General features: G+C 38.8%; 1 protein-coding gene across 3 annotated transcripts in view; it reads left to right on the top strand.

The window, feature by feature from the left end:
* The first annotated feature begins 2,976 nt into the window (after nt 1–2,976).
* LOC147916161 (uncharacterized) overlaps nt 2,977–19,522 on the top strand; it is a 43,558-nt gene continuing 27,012 nt past the window's right edge. For all 3 annotated transcript variants that reach the window (XM_087436165.1, XM_087436164.1, XM_087436163.1), the window contains exons 1-2: nt 2,977–3,322; nt 8,251–8,445. In XM_087436165.1, the coding sequence (XP_087292291.1) occupies nt 3,265–3,322; nt 8,251–8,445 (253 nt within the window). In that variant the 5' untranslated portion in view covers nt 2,977–3,264. The remainder of the gene's footprint in view (nt 3,323–8,250; nt 8,446–19,522) is intronic.

Raw genomic sequence — 19,522 nt, 5'->3', positions numbered from 1 at the left:
ATTTGTGCCTTCTGTCTTTTTTTCTTGGTGAGTCTAGCTAAACGTTTGTCAATTGTGTTTATCTTTTCAAAGAACTAGCCCTTGGTTTTATTAATTTTTTCTATTTTTTTTTAGTCTCTATTTCATTTATTTTTGCTCTGATTTTTATTATTTCCCTTCTTCTACTAATTTGGGGCTTTGTTTGTTCTTCTTTTTCAAGTTCCTTTAGGTGCATTGTTAGATTGTTTATTTGAGATTTTTCTTGTTTGTTGAGATAGGCCTGTATTGCTATAAACTTCCCTCTTAGAACCGCTTTTGCTGTATCCCATAAATTCTGGCATGTCGTATTTTCATTTTCATTTGTCTCCAGGTATTTTTTTATTTCTTCTTGATTTCTTCGTTGACCCAGTCGTTGTTCAGTAGCATTTTGTTTAATCTCCACATATTTGTGGCTTTTCTGATTTTCTTCCTGTAGTTGATTTCTAGTTTCATACCATTGTGGTCAGAAAAGATGCTTGGTATTATTTCAATCTTCTTAAATTTATGGAGACTTGTTTTGTGGCCTAATATGTGATCAGTACTGGAGAATGTTCCATGTGCATTTGAAAAGAACGTGTATTCCTCCGTTTTTGGATGGAATGCTCTGTATATATCTACTAGGTCCATCTGTTCTAGTGTATCATTTAAGGCCAATGTTTCTTTATTGATCTTCTGTTTGGATGATCTATCCATTGGTGTAAGTGGAGTGTTAAAGTCCCCTACTATTATTGTGTTACCGTCTATTTCTCTTTTTATGTCTGTTAATAATTGCTTTATATATTTAGGTGCAGCTACATTGGGTGCGTAGATATTTACAAGTGTTATATCCTCTTGTTGGATTGTTCCCTTGATCATTATGTAATGCCCTTCTTTCTCTCTTTTTACAGTTTTTGTTTTAAAGTCTATTATGTCTGATATGAGTACTGCTACCCCAGCTCTCTTTTCATTGCCATTTGCGTGGAGTATCTTTTTCCATCCCTTTACTTTCAGTTTGTGAGTGTCTTTAGGACTGAAGTGTGTCTCTTGTATGCAGCATATATATGGGTCTTGTTGTTTTATCCAATGAGTCACCCTATGCCTTTTAATTAGAGCATTTAGTCCTTTAACATTTAACGTAGTTATTGATAAGTATGTACTTACTGCCATTTTTTAACTCTTTTTATCCTCAGGGTTTTATTAGTCCTTCTCTGTTCCTTTCTCCTTCTATACAGAATTGATGGTTTCTTTAGTTTGACCTCTGTCTGAAAGCTGTACTCTTTAACTCCCCTCCTCCCTCCTTTTATGTTTTTGATATCATATCTAACCTCTTTTTTGTGCATTTGTATCCATTACCCTCTTATCATGGAAATAGATAATTTTTCCTCTTTGTGGTCTTCTCTTTTCCCCTTATATCAGTCCCTTTACATTTCTTGTAGCACTGGTTTCTTGGTGACAAACTCCTTTAATTTTTGCTTGTCTGGGAAATTTTTGATCTCTCCTTCCATTTTGAATGATAACCTTGCTAGGTAGAGTATTCTTGGCTGTAAGTTTTTTCCTTTTAGCACTTTAAATATATCATGCCACTCTCTTTTAGCCTGTAAGGTTTCTGCTGAGAAGTGAGCTGATAGCCTTATGGGGTTTCCTTTATATGTAACTTGTCTTTCTCTTGCAGCTTTTGGGATTCTCTCTTTATCTTTAATTGTGGACATTTTGATTATGAGGTGTCTTGGTGTGGGCCTCTTTGGGTTTATCTTGTTGGGGGCTCTCTGTGATTCCTGTACCTGGATGTCTGTTTCCTTCCTTAGGTTAGGGAAGTTTGCATCTGTTATTTCTTCAAATAGATTCTCTGCCCCTTTGTCTCGCTCTTCTCCTTCTGGGACACCTATAACACAGATGTTAGTGTGCTTGATGTTGTCCCAGATGTCCCTTAGACTGTCCTCACTCTTTTTAATTCTTTTCTTTTTTACCTGTTCAGCTTGGGTAATTTCTTCTAGTCTTTCGTCCAGCTCGCAGATCCGTTCTTCTGTATCCTCTACTCTGCTTTTGAGTCCCTCTAGTGAATTCTTCATTTCCAGTATTGTATTCTTCATTTCTGATTGGTTCTTTTTTATATCTTCCATTTCTTTGTTGACATTCTCCCTCAGTTCATCTATTCTTCTCCCAAGATCAGTGAGCATCCTTAACACTCTTAGTTTGAACTCTCTGTCGGGTAGGTTGCCCATTTCTGTTTCACTTAGTTCCTTTTCTGGGGTTTTGTCCTGTTCCCTTACTTGGAATGTATTCCTTTGCCTCCTCATTTTGCCTCTTTCCCTGTGCTTGTGTCTATGTATTAGGTAGGTCAGCTACGTCTCCTGCTCTTGGATAGGTGACCTTATATAAGTGATGCCTTAGGAGGCTTTCAAGGTGCTTCCCTCAGTTCTCAATGTTCCAGGGTGACCTCTATGTGGGCTACGTGTGTCTTTCTGTTGTGGTCTGTTAGCTCTCCCTGTAGGCGCCCAGGGAGGCTGAGTTATGTTTCTGGCCAGCTGTTGTAATGCTCAGCTGCTTGTAGTTATTGTGGGCCCTTCAGTCTCTTTATCAGGTGTGGGGAGCCCCAGCACAGTTGGCTGCAAATTCTAATAGCACATTTGTGTTGCAGTATTTCTTTTAAGTGAGTAGGCCCCCAGCGTTGCAGGTTGTTGGGCTCAGGGGCTTACAATTGCTATAAGCCTCAAGCCTTTAGGTCTCTTGTCAGCTCTCTGAGGATTGCAGCTGGGTGGGGCTGGCCTCAGGCACGGGCGCTCCCACTTGCTTCAGGCTTTGGAAGGTGGGGCAAACCCCCTATGTGGGTCTTTGAGAAGCACAAGTCTTCTGCAGCTGACAAGCCCTGCCGCCCAGAGGTCCACACACACAGTCAACACAGTCCTGCCCCGTGTGCATGCCCTGACCTCCTGAAGTGGACCCAGTCTCTCCATGGCGGGAGCCCCACACACTCCACCTCTGCCCCACACTTTCCACCTGCTCCTTGTGCATGCCCTGCCCCACAGAAGTGGGCTCAGTTGCCAGGCTTCAGAGAATCCAGTCACCAATCTATGCAGGCCCACAAATTCCCAGAGGGCTAGTTGTTGGGTGGGGCCAGTCTCTAGGGTGGGCTGCCTTCCCTGGCTGAGCTGGATTAAATCGGTGCTCTAGTGGGTGGGGCAGACCTGGGCTAGCAGGCCCCAGGGAGAACTCCAATGGCTTCTGTGTCAGCACGCCAACATCAGGCCACAACCATGGCCGCCGCCAATGTCCCAGTCCCTGGAGAGGTCTCACCTCTCACCGAGATGCACTCAGAGCCTATTAGGTGAGTCTCTTTTCACCAAAGCACTATGCACCTTTCTTTCTGGTGATTTTAGGTTGCTTTCTGAAACAGGTGAGTTTGTGCGTGGGCCCTTTAAAAGCCAGTTTTAATTTCTTTGTGACCCAGCTTTTCTGGGGGTGTTCCCCAATGTTTTAGTAGCAGGCAACGTCAGATATTATGCCACTCGCCTCGATTGTGCTGGGCCCACAAAATGCCCACAGCGGGGGCGTTCCCCGGCTCAGGGCCCCGCTCCTCCAGGGAGGCTGTGGACCTCTGGGCTGCTCCCCAGTGGCCACGAAGCTGGTGGCGTGTGAAGGCGGGGTTTTTTCTCTCCAGAAGGGAGTTTCTGCCTCTTCCACCTCAATTAGGATTGTCCTTGGTTGCAGGAGTTCCTCTTATCCAGTTTTCAGTTCTGTCTCAGGGGTAATTTTTCCACGAGTAGTTGTAAATTGGCTGTGTCTGCGGGAGGAGGTGAGTTCCGAGTCTGCTTATGCCACCATCGTGACTTCTCTATTTATCTCGGATTTCAACTACAAATTTTATAAAAGCATAAGATCGTTACTGAAACTGGATTTCCAAATTGACTTGCTCATAATGGATACTCAGTAAGTGTTTTATAATCAAAAGGCTACATGAAAGAATGAAAACTTCTAAAATTGCAACTATTTGTGGCTCATACCTAATAACTTCTTTAGCCAGAATATTTGATTAACCAATATACTCAGATTCCTCACCATTTCTTGTAGCAGGGAATTTACTGTATCTCAGAAATGAATTCATCACTCTTTTAAAAGTGCAAAACATTCTCCCATTTTTTAATAAATATATATTAATTATTAGCTTTATCATGGACATCGCTAAATACTGGAGATGAAATGTGATTAAGACTCATTCCCTTTTCTTGGGATTCCGCAGATGTATACATTTCAAAAACAGCAAAATCTACTGAAGGAATAATTACATGAAGTGAAGCTGTGCATCAAATCCTTTTTTAATGTGCTGGGCACAGTGCTAGGCACTTTACACACATGATCTCTTTTAATACTTAACCTTTCTACAAAATGCCAGTGTTGTTTCTTCTCTTTGCTTTTAAGGAACCCGAGATTTAGGTTAATGTGTCCACAGTTAGAATGAGATTGCCTCCTAGGTCTATATGATTATAAAGTCTGCCCTGCAAATCGTTATATGTTTGCCGTCATTTTCCTAGAAATATATTCAAATATGTTTCTGAAATGAAAAAAGACACTTCTGGAGGGGGCCTCATAGCTTGCTATTGAACATTTCTGTGATCTCGCTTTGCTTGGAAACTTTAACATTCAATAATCTACATAAACACTTATAGGCTCTCTCTTCGTAAATATATATATATACATTTATAACAACAGAGAATTGTGAACATTTGAAAAGTAGGTTTATGGCTCTATTATCTGCTTTGCTATATAGAGGGCGTCATGGTAATTTTGTCACTGGATGCAAAACACTGGCCAAGGTTGGCAGACAAGTACAGAGAGCAGTTTTTGGCATAAATCTCTGATTTTCTGGCAAAACTCGTTAGCAGTGTAAAAGCTGTTATTGAGAGCATATTGTGATGATACATCACGTCAATATTTGTTTGGCTGAGTAACACTGTGGATTTAATAAGTTAATTCTTAAATGCAGAATTTACAACTGATGAGCTGTTTTAGAAATAAATTGTATGTGATATTTGTTGTCAGTGCCACAAACATTTTGACGTCTTAAGTGGAGATACTAGCTTCTCTGATTTTCTAGATAAACTTGTGGACGGATTAGGGCTTTCTGAGTGATCCTTAGGTGTGCAAATTATGTGGGAATGAAACTTAAGAGTCAATGAATAAATAAATGAGTGAGTCACAGAGGTCTTAATCCTTTTTGACTTCTGCCATAAATTCATATTATCTGCTAGATAGTTTTACTCAACATTAGCAGTTTTGCCATAGTGTTAGAAGATGCCGAAAAAAAAATTTGTTTAACTAATACATCATTTTGTTTGTTTGTTTTCTTGGGATGTGGGAGGGATACATCTGGGACTTTGAGCCTTAAATCTAAAGTCTCATAAAGGAATAATTACTATTAGCTTCTGTCTTCCTGAAAAAACGCACATGGACAACTATTGTTGTCTGATAGCAGACATTTGGTCTTGTCCAAAAGGTTCTTGAAATTTGGTCCTGTCCAAAACGCCCATGGAGATATTTCGTCCATGCCAAAATGTCCTTGATATTTGGTTCTGTCCAAAACACCCATGGAGACATTTGTTCCACACCAAAATGTCCTTGATATTTAGTTCTGTCCAAAACGCCCATGGAGACATTTGGTCCACACCGAAAGGTCTTTGATATTTGGTCCTGTTCAAGACCATTTGGCATGGACCAAATATGCTCGTGAACATTTTGGGCAGGACCAAATTTCAGGGACCTTTTGGCGTGGACCAAATGTCTTATGAATGTTTTGGCTAGGACCAAATGTCCTGCAAGGATCAGGCACTATGTTTTATGTTTTACATTCTTATGTAATCCTCATTATAGTCTATGAGGTCAATAAATTTTTTATCATACTTTAGATTAAGAAGTTGGAACTTTCAAAGAGATTTAGTAAATTTTCTGAGGTTACACAGCTAATATTCAGCAAAGCTAATAACTCAAACGCCCCCAGGGCCTGCCCTCTTAGCTGATACACTACACAGCCTCTCTGATAGGGGCCCTGGTAAGTTAGCCTAGTTCAAAACTCAGAAAGCTGGTATTTCCCACGGTGCCACCTCTTCTGCCTCTCTCTCTATGTCCTGCTTCCTTATTCATCCTGACCTACTCTCTACCCCTTCCGTATATCTTAAAGCCAATGAGAAAGGGGAGTGACATGAACAGAAACCTCTCCAGTTTCATCTTTATTTCTTCACACTGCTTCATAGCTATCTATTTGAAACTCTTTCATTACCAAGAGTGCAAAGAGGAATTAGACCCGCTCACTGCCCTTTGGAGTTAAAAGTTGATCCTCCTGAGGCTTGGGGAGCAGGGTGTGCTGGCGGCAGTTTCTAACTACTTCAGCCATCTTTTGTTGGTCTCATTGGCTGTTCTCAACCTTTGTTTAAGGCCTGACAAACCCCCATTACTGGTTCCTACTTACAAAACTTTGGCCTACATTGGATAATTCAAATGGTGTCTAGTAAAGAGCAGAGGATCCCTGAGGCCAAGGTCAATGAATCTGGAGAGAGTGAGAAACCAAGTAAAGCAAAAAACACAGGGCCAAGAAGCAAGGTAGTAACAAAGGAGAGGGACAAAAATCGGTAGAGCTTAGAATTGAGCAGTGAAGATGGAACTAAAAATTCTAAACTGAAAGGCTGGTCAAGAATCAGGAATCTCATCAGTAATAGAATGCTCAAGGCATAGTGGGTATTTTGGGGTATGAGGTGGCAAGAGAGACAGGTAAATTGGTGTATGTGTGTCTCAGAAGGTGTTCAGAAATCAGAAATTTGAGACAACTACTGTCCCAGCTAAAAAGCAGGAAGAAATCAAAACTCAAGGACCTATCTGTTCAATGCCTCCTCATGGGAACTAAAAAATCACATTAGGAAGATGCTTCAATAGGCTGAATATAATATAGTGTGGTGTCAGTCAGGATAGATACAGATGCTGGCAAACAATTATGCTTTTAGAAACTTCACTGAAAATGAGCTATCAGTAGAATAATAGTGTCTTCAAATTAATTTTCAACTGAAATTGTTCTTATAATAAATATCTAGAGTGACAAAATTAATATCAATGAAAAATACGATCTCTAAAGAAAGACATACCAGTTTTGAAGTGTAAGCCTATGTATTAGTTTGCTAGGGCTGCCATAACAAAGTACCAGAAACTGAGTGGCTTACACAACAGAAATTTATTATCTCACAACTCCGGAGCCTGGAAGTCTGAAATCAGGGCTTCAGCAGGATTTGTTCCTTCTGATGACTGTAAAGGAGAGATCTATTCCAGGCCTCTCTCACTGGCTTATAGATGGTGGTATTTTCCCTGTGTTTCTTCACATCTTCTTACCCCTGTATGCATCTGTCTCTTTGTTCCAATTTTCTCTTTTTATAAGGATACCAGTTATATTGGAATGGGGACCCACGCTGACTTCATCTTAACTAAACTGATTACATCTGCAAAGACCCAATTTCCTAGTAAGGTCACCTTCTGACATACCAGGGTTAGGATTCCAACATATCTTTTTTTTGCAGGGGGGATACAACTCAACTTATAACAGACGACCTTATGCTATTAATCAATGGCAGCTTTCTAGATAAGGCTATAAGGTGAAATATATGAATTACAAAATGTGTTCTAAAAAAAATCTTTGCATGTGTAATTATAATTCACAAATCCAATAAAAAAATTTATGAATAAAGCTCCATCATTTTTTAAAAACTCAGATGAATAAATTGGAATAAATAGAAGGGAAAATAGAAGAGAAAATGAAATGCATTATTAATACCCAAATTTCACTTTAACTTCTCCCAACAATCCATTGCCTAGTGCTGCTAAGCAGCAAATGACACTTAGTTTCTCTTTCCTTTAGGTCCTCCCCTGGAGACACAAAGTGCAGAGTAATTCTCTAAAGGTGGGCAGCTGAAAGGCACAGAAGTTCTGGCTAGTAATTCAGACACCTTAATAATTCATCCCCAAACAAAAGGTGTCACAGGATTGCTTCCTTCTGATGACTATGAAGGAAAGATCCATTCCAGGCCTCTCTCCTTGGCTTATAGATGATAGTGTTTTCCCTGTGTCTCTTCACATCTTCTTCCCTCTATAAGTATCAGCTCGAGTTTCTGACAGTGGCTTAAAGGTGGTGTTTGTGAGACTAGTTAGCCTTGGATGTTTTACTAGGTACAACCATATTGTTCAAACAAATGAAAAGTTGTTTTCTGTTTTTCTTTTCAGTAGCCAGACTGCTTTCCACTGCCTACACTGCTTACAAAGCTACAAACAACTCTACCCATCCTTCAACTACCCATTTGATACAAAAGTGTGGGCGCCCGAAGTATCCTCTAAAGGAACAAACTGTAAACAGGGAGAAGCAGTTAACGTGGAGGCTTCATATTAAACGGGAAATGGAAGCAGCAGAGCCAATTACAGGTACATTTCTGCTTGTTGAAGAGACTTCAAAATAGAACGTTTTTAAAAATTTGCCTCTACAGGCTTTCTTTCCAGTAAAATTGAAAAAATTATGATAGGCCATATATAAAAAAGAACATCCATCCTGCCTGCCAAAGTAATCCTTTTCTTCCTGTTACCAGATTCTGGGCACAGGATAATTGCCTCTCCACGATGCTTTGTTACAAGTGTTCTAAATAAACCACTCTCAGGTGGCCCCCTCAAGAGCAGCACCCCCTAGGAATCCTCCATTGAGCCTGGAAACTATAATTTGTTCCAGACACTCTGAGCAAAATACATTCTTTCCCAATCTCTAAACTTGATAATTAGGTGTGTTGAGTGAGAGTTAAAAATAACATGAAGTGGAAAGTTATCCAGGTGCAAGTCATTAACCTGGAAGGATGGCAGAACAGAGGAGGGCTTCAACAAGTGAACTCACATTTTGGGTGCATGTCATATGTTCTAGACGCTTTGCTGAGTGCTTTATCTAATGTCTCTCTTAATTCTTCACAATGGTCCATCTATGTACTTGTTTTGTGGATGATGGAGATGAAATGACTTACACACCAAGAAAATAGTAAAAGTAGGATTCAAAACCATGTTTGTTTGACTCCAAAGCTTATCTTCCTTCCATTCGGTTCCAGCAACTGAGGCATAGGAAGAGAATGTGCAGAGCCTGCCAGTCTAATTTCTTAACTTGTCATCAAGGTTCTTCACATTCTGGTCCCTGGTGTCTTTATCAGAATTATCACTGCTACGCCTCACCCTATACCCTGATCCATAAACCTATTATGGACGTTCTTATATCTATCCTTTGGTCATGCTATTCTTGCCTGGAATGTCCATTTCTACTCTTCTCCGTCTGCAAGGTTCTTAACCAGGTGCAGTACCACTCTCCTAGGAGAAGTTTGGAAGCGTGTACAGCATTTACGGTTGTCACAATGGGAGTGCTACTGGCAGTAAGTGCCCGGAGGCTAGGGCTGCTTAACAGTTTGCAAGGCCACACTGTGTGGATAGCTCCATACAACAGAGAATTACTCTGTGCCAAATGCTCACAGAGCCCCACTGAGAACGCTGACCCTTTATCTCACTCATCCCTCCAGCCCCGCCACCTCCATGATTTTTTTTTTTTGAGGAAGATTGGCCCTGCACTAACATCTGTTGCCAATCTTCCTCTTTTTCTTTTTTTCTCCCCAAAGCCCCAGTACATAGTTGTGTATCATAGTTGTAGAGTTGTGGCTCTTCTATGGGGACACCACCACAGCATGGCTTGATGAGCAGTGAATAGATCAGTGCCCAGGATCCAAACCAGCGAACTCCGGGCCACCAAAGCGGAACATGAGAACTTAACCGCCATGCCATCAGGCCGGCCATCTCCATGAATTTTTGATGTCCCCCACCCTTAGGCCTGAAATAGCCTGTCCCTTTTCAGAAATTCAGAAAGACTTCTTATCTATTAGCTTGTGTGTTTAGTGCCAATGTAGTTTGAATTCAATTATTAGTTATGTTTTTTGTTATATATATGCTTTGTCTTTCTAACAGTTCTTTTTATGCCCTTGGGGCAGGCACATATTTTATGTTCCTTTACTCACAAACATAATAGCAAATATTTATATAGCTGCTGTAACAAGTATTTGCCAGCCACTGTTTCAAGTGCTTTATGTAAATATTAACTCATTTAACTCTCCCGATAACCCTATAGAGTCTTATTATTCCCGTTTTATAGACAGAAAAACTGAAGAACAGCAAGGTTGAGTAACTTGCACAATATTGCACAGTTAACAAGTGTCAGGGCTGTGATTCAAACCCAGAGAGTCTGGCTCCACAGTCCGATGCTTTTAACTACCAAATTCAGTGGCCTGACTTAACAAATGCGTCCTGAGTGCCTATTACAGATCAAACACAAAAATAAGACTTTGATTCTTAGAAAATATTAATAAATCTGTTAAGTACAGTAATGGAGTAACAGATAGGCACTCCAAAAATGGATACTTAACCCAGCTAAGAGGGATACGGGAAGCCTCCTAAGAGGATGAACTAAACCTGGAGCCTCAAGTTCAAGGCAAGGGGCAACGGACAATGAGGCTGGAGAGGAGACAGGACAGGTCATAGAGGAGCCATGTCAATCAGCTTAAACTTAACCTTGTAGGTCGTAGGTTTTTAAGCAAAGGGTGACCCCAGTAAGAGATTTACAAAGATCACCTTGGCATCCATGTGAAGCTGATCTGAGGAGAATAAGATTTACAACAGTGACAGCTGTCAAGAGGCTGTGGTAGTGCAGAGCAAGAGAAGTGTTTGAGGAGGATGATAACCACGGTGATGATGACAGAGGCCTGCCTGAACCAGGACACCACCATCTCTGCCATGGTCTGTTGTGGAATATCCTCTCCAGTCCGCACTGAATCCCCTACCTTTCACTCCCCTCCTTCCAGCATCCACCTAATATCCCCCCACACGGCCCGTATACTTTGTCTTGGATAAGTAGATTGCAAATCAAGGCTATCTTTCTTATACACAAATGAGAAGGCAACATCATGTGCTGAGATGAGCTAGATGCCAGGATCTTAATATTTGGATTCAGTTCCAGTGTTGCTTTTGATTCCTGTGTCACTTAACCTCTATGAATATATTTCATGATCTGTATAAAGGAAAGCACTTTTGAAAAGGCCAGAAAATATCAGAAAAGAAGGTGTCCATAGCTTTTCCAGGGATAAATGTTGCTTATCCTCTGAACATAAATGCATATTTTATTATAAGCCTGAAAAGTATTTAAATGCTTTTCTTATTTTGACAGAGAGACCTCCATTTTACATTTTCCTGGAAACAAGCTTTATTACTTTATTTTTTAATCTGCAAACTAGCCAAGCTGTGCCCTTGTTTCACTTCTTTGGAAGTTCCATGGAAGTCAGTGGGATGTGGAATGATTACCTAACAGCTGAGCCTGGTTTGTGTTCCTGTGTGATTAGCACGGCAGGAAGCCAGATAGAACTTGGGAAGCAAGTGCTGTATTTGCATGAACAATGTCTCCGGAACATGAATTTCAAAGGGGCTGCATGAGGGAAATAATGTCTCTAACAGACCTGTCTGGTCCTCTGTTTTTCTCTTTGCCTGCCAAGCAAGCTTTTCTGTAAAAAATGGGCAGAAAGATCTCTGTAAAAAGGATATATGAGACAAGGGGGTGTGTGTGCGTGTGTGTGCGTGTGTGCATGTTCTGTGTGTGTCTGTGTAGTGTGTGTGCGTGTGTGCATGTTCTGTGTGTGTGTCTGTGTAGTGTGTGTGTGTGTGTGTGTGTGTGTGTCTATCTTCTGGGCAAAATAAAAATTGGAAGGGAATTCAGGAACAACACAAGCTCCCTTTACTTCCCCAGGGAAGCCACACAGCAGGTCAATGTCTCCAGCCTTAGTACATTTTTCATGGTTAGCTGGTTATGCACCTGTGTCCCCGTGTTGTGTGTGAGTGGAGCACAGGTCCATGTGTTGTCACCCTGTGCCCAGTGTGATGCTTGGCACACGGAAAGAGATAAAACTTTGTTGAATTAATTCTGGTCAAATCAACCCCAATTCTGATAATTAATTTGGAGCAGTTGCTTTTTTTTTTTTTTTTTGTGAGGAAGATCAGCCCTGAGTTAACATCCATGCTAATCCTCCTCTTTTTGCTGAGGAAGACCGGCTCTGAGCTAACATCTATTGCCAATCCTCCTCCTTTTTCTTTTTTTTTCCCCCCCCCAAAGCCCCAGTAGATAGTTGTATGTCATAGTTGCACATCCTTCTAGTTGCTGTACGTGGGACGCGGCCTCAGCATGGCCGGAGAAGTGGTGCGTCGGTGCGCGCCTGGGATCTGTACCCAGGCCGCCAGTAGCGGAGCGCGAGCACTTAACCACTAAGCCACGGGGCAGGCCCCTGCTTATTCTTATCTTAGTTACTTCTGCTCCAGGAATTTCTGTCAAACAGGAAAAAAAAAAGCTGTTTTAAATATATATGGTGTGGTATATATATATGGTGTTAATATGTAAGGGTCTTTGCAATTCAATAAGAAAAAAAAGCACTCACTGATGAATAAAAATTCATAAAAATGGAATTCAAATGACTTATAAGTATACTTAAACATTTTCAAACTCACCAGAAATCAGAGATGCAAAATAATACAGATGCTATTTCATCCATCAAAATGCCAAAGATTAAAATTAAAGGATGAGGGGCCAGCCTCGTGGCTTAGCGGTGAAGTGTGCACGCTCCGCTACTGGTGGCCTTGGTTCAGATCCCGGGCACGCACAGACGCACCACTTCTCCGGCCATGCTGAGGCCACATCCCACGTACAGCAACTAGAAGGATGTGCAGCTATGACATACAACTATCTACTGGGACTTTGGGGAAAAAATGGAGGAGGATTGGCAATAGACGTTAGCTCAGAGCCGTGTTCCTCTGCAAAAAGAGGAGGATTGGCATGGATGTTAGCTCAGGGCTGATCTTCCTCACAAAAAAAAAAAAAAAAAGAATCGGAGCCCTGATTAAAAAGAAAAATTAAAGGATGATACTCGGAGCTGACAAAGATGTGAGAAATAGACACTCTTACACAGGGCTCATGTAAATGTAAAGTGATTCGATCTTTCTGGAGGGCCACTGGTAATATTATCAAAAGTTTTAAATATCCCCTTTTACCTTGTATCTCTATTTCTAGGAATTTATTCAGTGAAAGTAATCAGAGATGTACTCAAAGGTTTCTATACGAGGATATTCATCATAGCATTATCTATAAAAGCAAAAGCAGAACAAAAGGAAATAACTTACATGTTCAACAATAGAGATTCAGGTATGAAAGTGTTTTATACCAAAAAATAGAGTAATGCCGTTGGAAGATATTCATGATATAACATTAAATTAAATAAAAATAGGGTATAAGGTTGTATATATAATATGCTAAATATTATATATATATATGTACTTAAATTTTAACAGTGGTTGGATAATTTTAATTTTTATATCATCCAAATTTCCTATAAAGAGCATGTGTTCCCTTGTGTGTTTGTGTGTGTTTAATCTCCAAGTTTTAAAAATTACTGTTATCAAATGTTCAATACCAAAGGAATAAAGGTTGTCGAGAATATCTTAAGATTTTAGAGACAAAAAATGTTTAATATATGACCCCTAAGTATTTATTCACGAGGAAAATGCCAGAGGTTCTCTCTTTTCTTGTACTTCCTTACACAGTTCCCAATGCTTCAGTTGTTTGCTGAGTATCTAATCAGCTAATATTTTTCACTAGGTCAGAAGCTCCTTCTAGATGCATTTTTTTGTCTTTTTTTAATTGTTTCTAGGTATTTTTATTCTTTTTGATGCAATTGTAAATGGGGTTGTTTTCTTAATTTCTTTTTCTGATGGTTCGTTATTAGTGTTTAGAAATGCAACTGATTTTTGTCTATTAATTTTTTATCCTGCAACTTTACTGAATTTGTTTATTAGTTCTAACAGATTCTTGGTGGAGTCTTTATGGTTTTCTATATATAATATCATGTTATCTGCAAATAGAGACAGTTTTATTTCCTCCTTTCTAATTTGGATACTTCTTTTTCTTGACTAATTGCTCTGGTTAGGACTTCCAGTACTATGTAGAATAAAAGTGGTGAGAGTAGGCATCCTTGTCTTGCTTCTGATCTTAGAAGAAACGCTTTCAGTGTTTCACTGTTGAGTATGATGTTAGCTGTGGGCTTGTCATATATGGCCTTTATTATGTTGAGGTGTGTTTCCTCTATACTCACTATTTAAAGAGTTTTTATCATAAAAGGATGTTGAATTTTGCCAAATGATTTTTCTGCGTCTACTGAGATGATCATATGATTTTTATCCTTTATTTTGTTAATGTGGTGTATCATGCTGACTGATCTGTGAATGTTGATCTATCCTTGCTTCCCTGGAATAAATCCCACTTGATCATTATTTTTGTCATTAATCAAGTGATTTTTTTTTACTATAATGTAATACATGCTCATGGAAATTTTTTTAAATTTTGAAATATGTAAAGAACAAAGTTGAAATTTCCTGTAAACTAATTTTCAAGTTGTTTTGCTATTGGTGTTTTGTTTCTTTTCAAACTTTTCTGTGTGTGTGCGTGAAATTGACAATTGTCATTTTTTTAAACAAATATTTATTGAACATGTGTATATTCTAATTCCTGCTCTAGGCACTGAGGAGACATTGGCAATAAGCATATCCCTGACCCTTACAGACTTTTGATTTTAGTGGAGTAACAAATAAAAATAACAAAAAAATACATAAAATAATCTTAAGAAGTAATAAGTACTAAAAACAAACAGTGAAGCAAGATAGGAGCATAATAAGTGATGGGAAGAGTGCTATTAATTAAGGGGGTCAGAGATGGCTTCCTTGAGAAGAAGTCATACAGCAGAAACATGAATGAGGTAAAGGAATGACCACGTTCATGATGGAGAGACAAGCATGCCAGGCAGAGAGAAAAGCAGGTCCAAAGTCCGTGAGGAAGATACAAACTGACATGCTAGAGGAACAGCAAAAGGGCCAGTGCAATTGGAGTAGAGGGCATGAGGACAAGAGTAGGAGAAAATGAGGTCAGAGGAGTGTCCAGATGGTAGAGGGTTTGCTGAGTTCTTTGGATTTGTTCTAGTGTTATGGAAGTCATTGGAAGAATTTAGTAGGAGAACAATATGATCTGATTTGCATTTTTAAAGAATATGTTGGTTGCTATGTGGAGGTTAAATTGTAGAAGAAGAAGAGTGCAAGGAAAGAAGAATGCCAGTTTAGAGGCTCTTGTGTCAGTGCAGGCAAAATAAGACGGCTCGGATCAGAAATGAAGGTGATGAGAAGTAATCTTATTCTAAATATATTTTAAATGTAGAACCAGCAGAATCTGTTGAGAAAAAGAGATGAATCGTTGATGACTTATATGTTAAATGTGAAACTTATGTAAGAGAAAGCACATTTGGGATTCTACATTGACAGTCTCAGACGTCTCCACGGAAAGAACGCTTACCTAGTCTTGATATTGCCTCTCTCTTTTAAATTATCAGTAAAATTGGTACTGGTTGAGATTTACCATTTGTTGTGAGTCTGATTTGACTATCTAATTCATCTGGTTTGCACACTGGATATTATATTCATCCGTGGTTTACAGATGAAGAAATTAAGGAACAGAAAGTTAAACAGTTTGCTAAAGGTCTCACCACAAGTTAGTTGCGAGTCAAGCTTTGCACCCATGAAATCTGACAACAGAGCTTACATTCTTTGCTCCTACATTGCCCCTCTCTGGTCTCTGCAACTCTGGTCTGAAATCTTCCTAGAAAGACAATTTAATGGTCTGCTGGCAGACCAATGGTGTGCCGTCCTCACTTACTCATCTGGCAAGATCAGTTGGTGCACTACTCACGCCTTCGTCTGGGATGGAATGGGAACCAATCCTCATCTGGGATGGGAACAATCCTGACAATGTTTTTAAAGGCTACCAGAAATGTGTCTATTAGACTGGTGATTCCACAGAACATCTTACATCTGCAGTTATGGCACTACAGATGGGACTCTTCTGTGTAATTTCCAAGGGAAATATTTCTTCTGCTAGTTGCTCAAAGAATGCCAACAGCAGTAAAAATTCACTTTGGTCTGGGCCAAAGTTTAAGAGAATTGTTTGAGAATGTATGGTGTTAGAAAGGCTATGTCCCTAGAGAACATTTTTTTAGTGCTAAATAAAGAATCAAGCTCTATATCTTTGACCTTTGAAATGGGTTCATGCTGCCAAGAATGTTATTTAGTACTTCTGACAGGAGACAACTTGGAGTCCACTAAGTCCTTGATCAGGAAATGTTATCAGATACATATCAAATACACATACATGTGTGTACATATACATTCATACTAGGAACATATTTCTGCCTATAAAGATACTGGAAATCTTTGAATAGTTTTAGCTATATATTCTCTTTTTATATTGCATTTCCAAATAAATTCACCAAGTTAAAGTCCATATCCTGGGATTAATAAGCACAGTTATTAAGACAAGGGAGAAGTAAAAAGTTATCTGAGTTGACCTGTCTATACAGAGATTTATCATAAAAGAAGAGAACATCTGATTTCAGTCTCAGTTTTTGAGGTAAGGCACATTTTTATTAAGTTGTATTTGACAGAAGCAGTTACTATTTGTCACTACTGTAAATCTTTTCTTCCTCTTACACATTTTATTGTAACAGATTGGGATGGATTTATCTTTCTACTAAAGGGGGATTATCAGAGCATTTATGGGCTTTTGTGTGTATTTGTGAATTTCTTTACATTGATTTTCCATTATTTGCCCATGCATTTTATATATAAAAATCCAACTTCTTTTGTAAAGATTAGCCTTCATTTCCAAACATTGATTCTCCTTTATAATTTTATTGAGTACAGTTGATTCAAGATGTCTATACTTTGATTGAATCCTTGATTTTTGGCCAACTATGACACAGCTGTATCCAAAACTTGGAGAACAATCCTTGTCATCAGATCAGTCTCACTTTTCAGGCTGGAGCTGTCCCCCTATGTTACTTATATGGAGAAGGAATGTTGCATAATTGAAAGGCAGGCAAATTTGGATTCAAATTCTGGGTTATTTTTGTTTCTTTCTCAGTAATATTAATTAAAAAAATAACAACACCAAGCATGAACCAGTACATATGGAATTACCTGGAAAGGTGCTCAGTAAAAGTTAGCTTAATTTTTTTGCCCTACCATTATCTCTCTCTGCCCTACCTTCCTCCCAACAAAATGAACAAGGGCTCTATTTTTATTCTCTTACAAAAATGATACAACAACGGACATTTGTATTCTCATTTCAAAACATACAAACCTCTTCCATTCCCTCACCATCTGTACTCCCATAAAACCTCTGAATCACATGTTAAATTTTGTGGGATGCTATTTTTTATCTTCCTGGCCAAATAAATTTTTATTTTATCTCTTCTTATTTTTCCTATTTGATTTTTTTGAAATGTTGTCCCCTATTCTTATGATCCAAGAAAATATACATTATCAGTTATGGTGGAAATATGATTATCTACAAAATAGTTGTTCTATAGTAAACTAGGGTTGATTAGAGTAAGGCCTTCTCACAACTCCATATACTTTCTTCCAAAGACTCCTAGTAAATCGTTATGAACATCATTCTCAATGGGCAAGCATTTCTAATTTATCAGTAATGTGAGTCCTCCCTGTTTTGGCGTATAGGAGACTACACTACCAGTCTGTTATGTGGGTCCATGTGATTTAGTTACTGTCTAGTGGAATATAAGCAAAAATGATATGTTTCGTTGTCACTTCCAAACTGAGGCGTAGAAAAATCCTTCTTTGATTCCCATTCTTTCTCTGGAAGAGGACTGCGTTAGATGGAGGAATCATAAACTGTAAGCAGCAGAGATTTCTAATCACTCCATGGAGGATGGCTGACTTTGAGTCATTGGATGAGCAGAAAACTCTGCGTGAAAAAGAAATACACTTATATTGGGTTAACTCTTCAGAGTTTTGGGGTCATATCACACCACAACAAGACCTAATCTATCTTGACTTAAGCTCCAGATGGAGAAATTCATTTTACTTGTAAAGGTCATTAATTCACTCAGGCAATTTTCACTGATTATTTACATTGGGCCAGGCATTGTGCTTGATGCTGTGGAGGATAAAAGAAAAACTGAACAAAACATAGACCCTGGCTCTTAGGAGCTGAAGTTCTAATAGCAGCACCATCTTAAATTTCATTGGTTTGTTTATAGTCTTTCCAAGTATCTTTACACGCTTAATTTCACTTGATCTTCACAACAACCCTATTACTATTTCCATTTCACAAATGAGTAAACCAGGACCCAAATCTACAGAGCAATTAAGTGAGAAAACCAGAACTTACGTGAGGCCTACTGATTTCTGCCTGTTCAAATGTGTCAACCAAGCTCTAGACTTCTGTAGGAGTGTGCTGTCCTTGCAGAGGCTGTCATGGAACCCTAGAGGAAGGCGCACGGGAGGGAGAAGCAGTGTGTGTTGGGTAGAATCTATTGGGCAGAGCAAGTATGCGTAACCTCAGAGATCCTGCCACTTGGGGACTGTAGCTTTGAGGGTGAACTCAATACAATGAGAAAGCTTTGCTTATAACAATTCAGATATTTTTTTCATTAATAGGGGTATGGAGGAACAAGGAAGACATCTAAGAACTAAGGTTTCAACTTCATTTCTTATTACACATAGAACTCCTACATGGGAAATTTGCCAAATAAATTTCTAAAGAAATTTATATAATTCTATATTTTACTTTTAATTAAGTGATTATTCTATACTTTGAACTCATTGATGAAGAATTCTTCTAATTATTACGTAATTCATTCATTATTTCACCAACTACCTTACTAATCCCTGCTAATATGCAACACTTTTCTATTTGCTAAGTCATTTTGTGACGCTATGACATAAATGTATTCTTCTTTTTAAATTAAAAGTAAATGCTCTTCATATTAATTAAATATTTTCTAAGATATAAAGCCTATAAAATTATGAACTTGTGAGCATGGAAAATGTTCATTGTTATCATTTATATTTTAAATGCCTAACAAGTGCTTAGTAAATGTTTATTAAATCAGTGCATGATAAATGATAAATGAATATATAAAACAGGGGCCTTTTCTTTAGAGCCTTTTAATTACATTATGGCATCAGAACTAACTTTACGATACATTTGGAGGGTTATTAGATGCTGAACACTGTAGACTGGATTTTAAGGGAAACAAGCATAACAAAGAGAGAGAGAGAGAAGGGTATGAGTTGGAGCAACTGGGGAAAATATAATGAGGAGGTTGACTTAAATATGAATCTTTACATCTCCATTTAAAACATTCAACCCAAAGGTTTGAAATGAATTCTATTATAGTCAGTATTTTGGGGGGCGGGGGGGAGGGGTTGTGAGTTTATTTTATCCTTTTTCGCCTTTCTGCTCTGTAAAAAATAATATAAATGAATTACATATTAAGAGTGCATTTTCCACCCTATAGACAAAGACAGAATTGTTATGCAACTGTTGTAA

The sequence above is a fragment of the Ceratotherium simum genome, chromosome 10, assembly GCF_057802395.1.
Source record: "Ceratotherium simum simum isolate JZ-2026a chromosome 10, ASM5780239v1, whole genome shotgun sequence".
NCBI lineage: Eukaryota > Metazoa > Chordata > Mammalia > Perissodactyla > Rhinocerotidae > Ceratotherium > Ceratotherium simum.
This window is presented reverse-complemented; position numbering and strand designations above follow the sequence as displayed.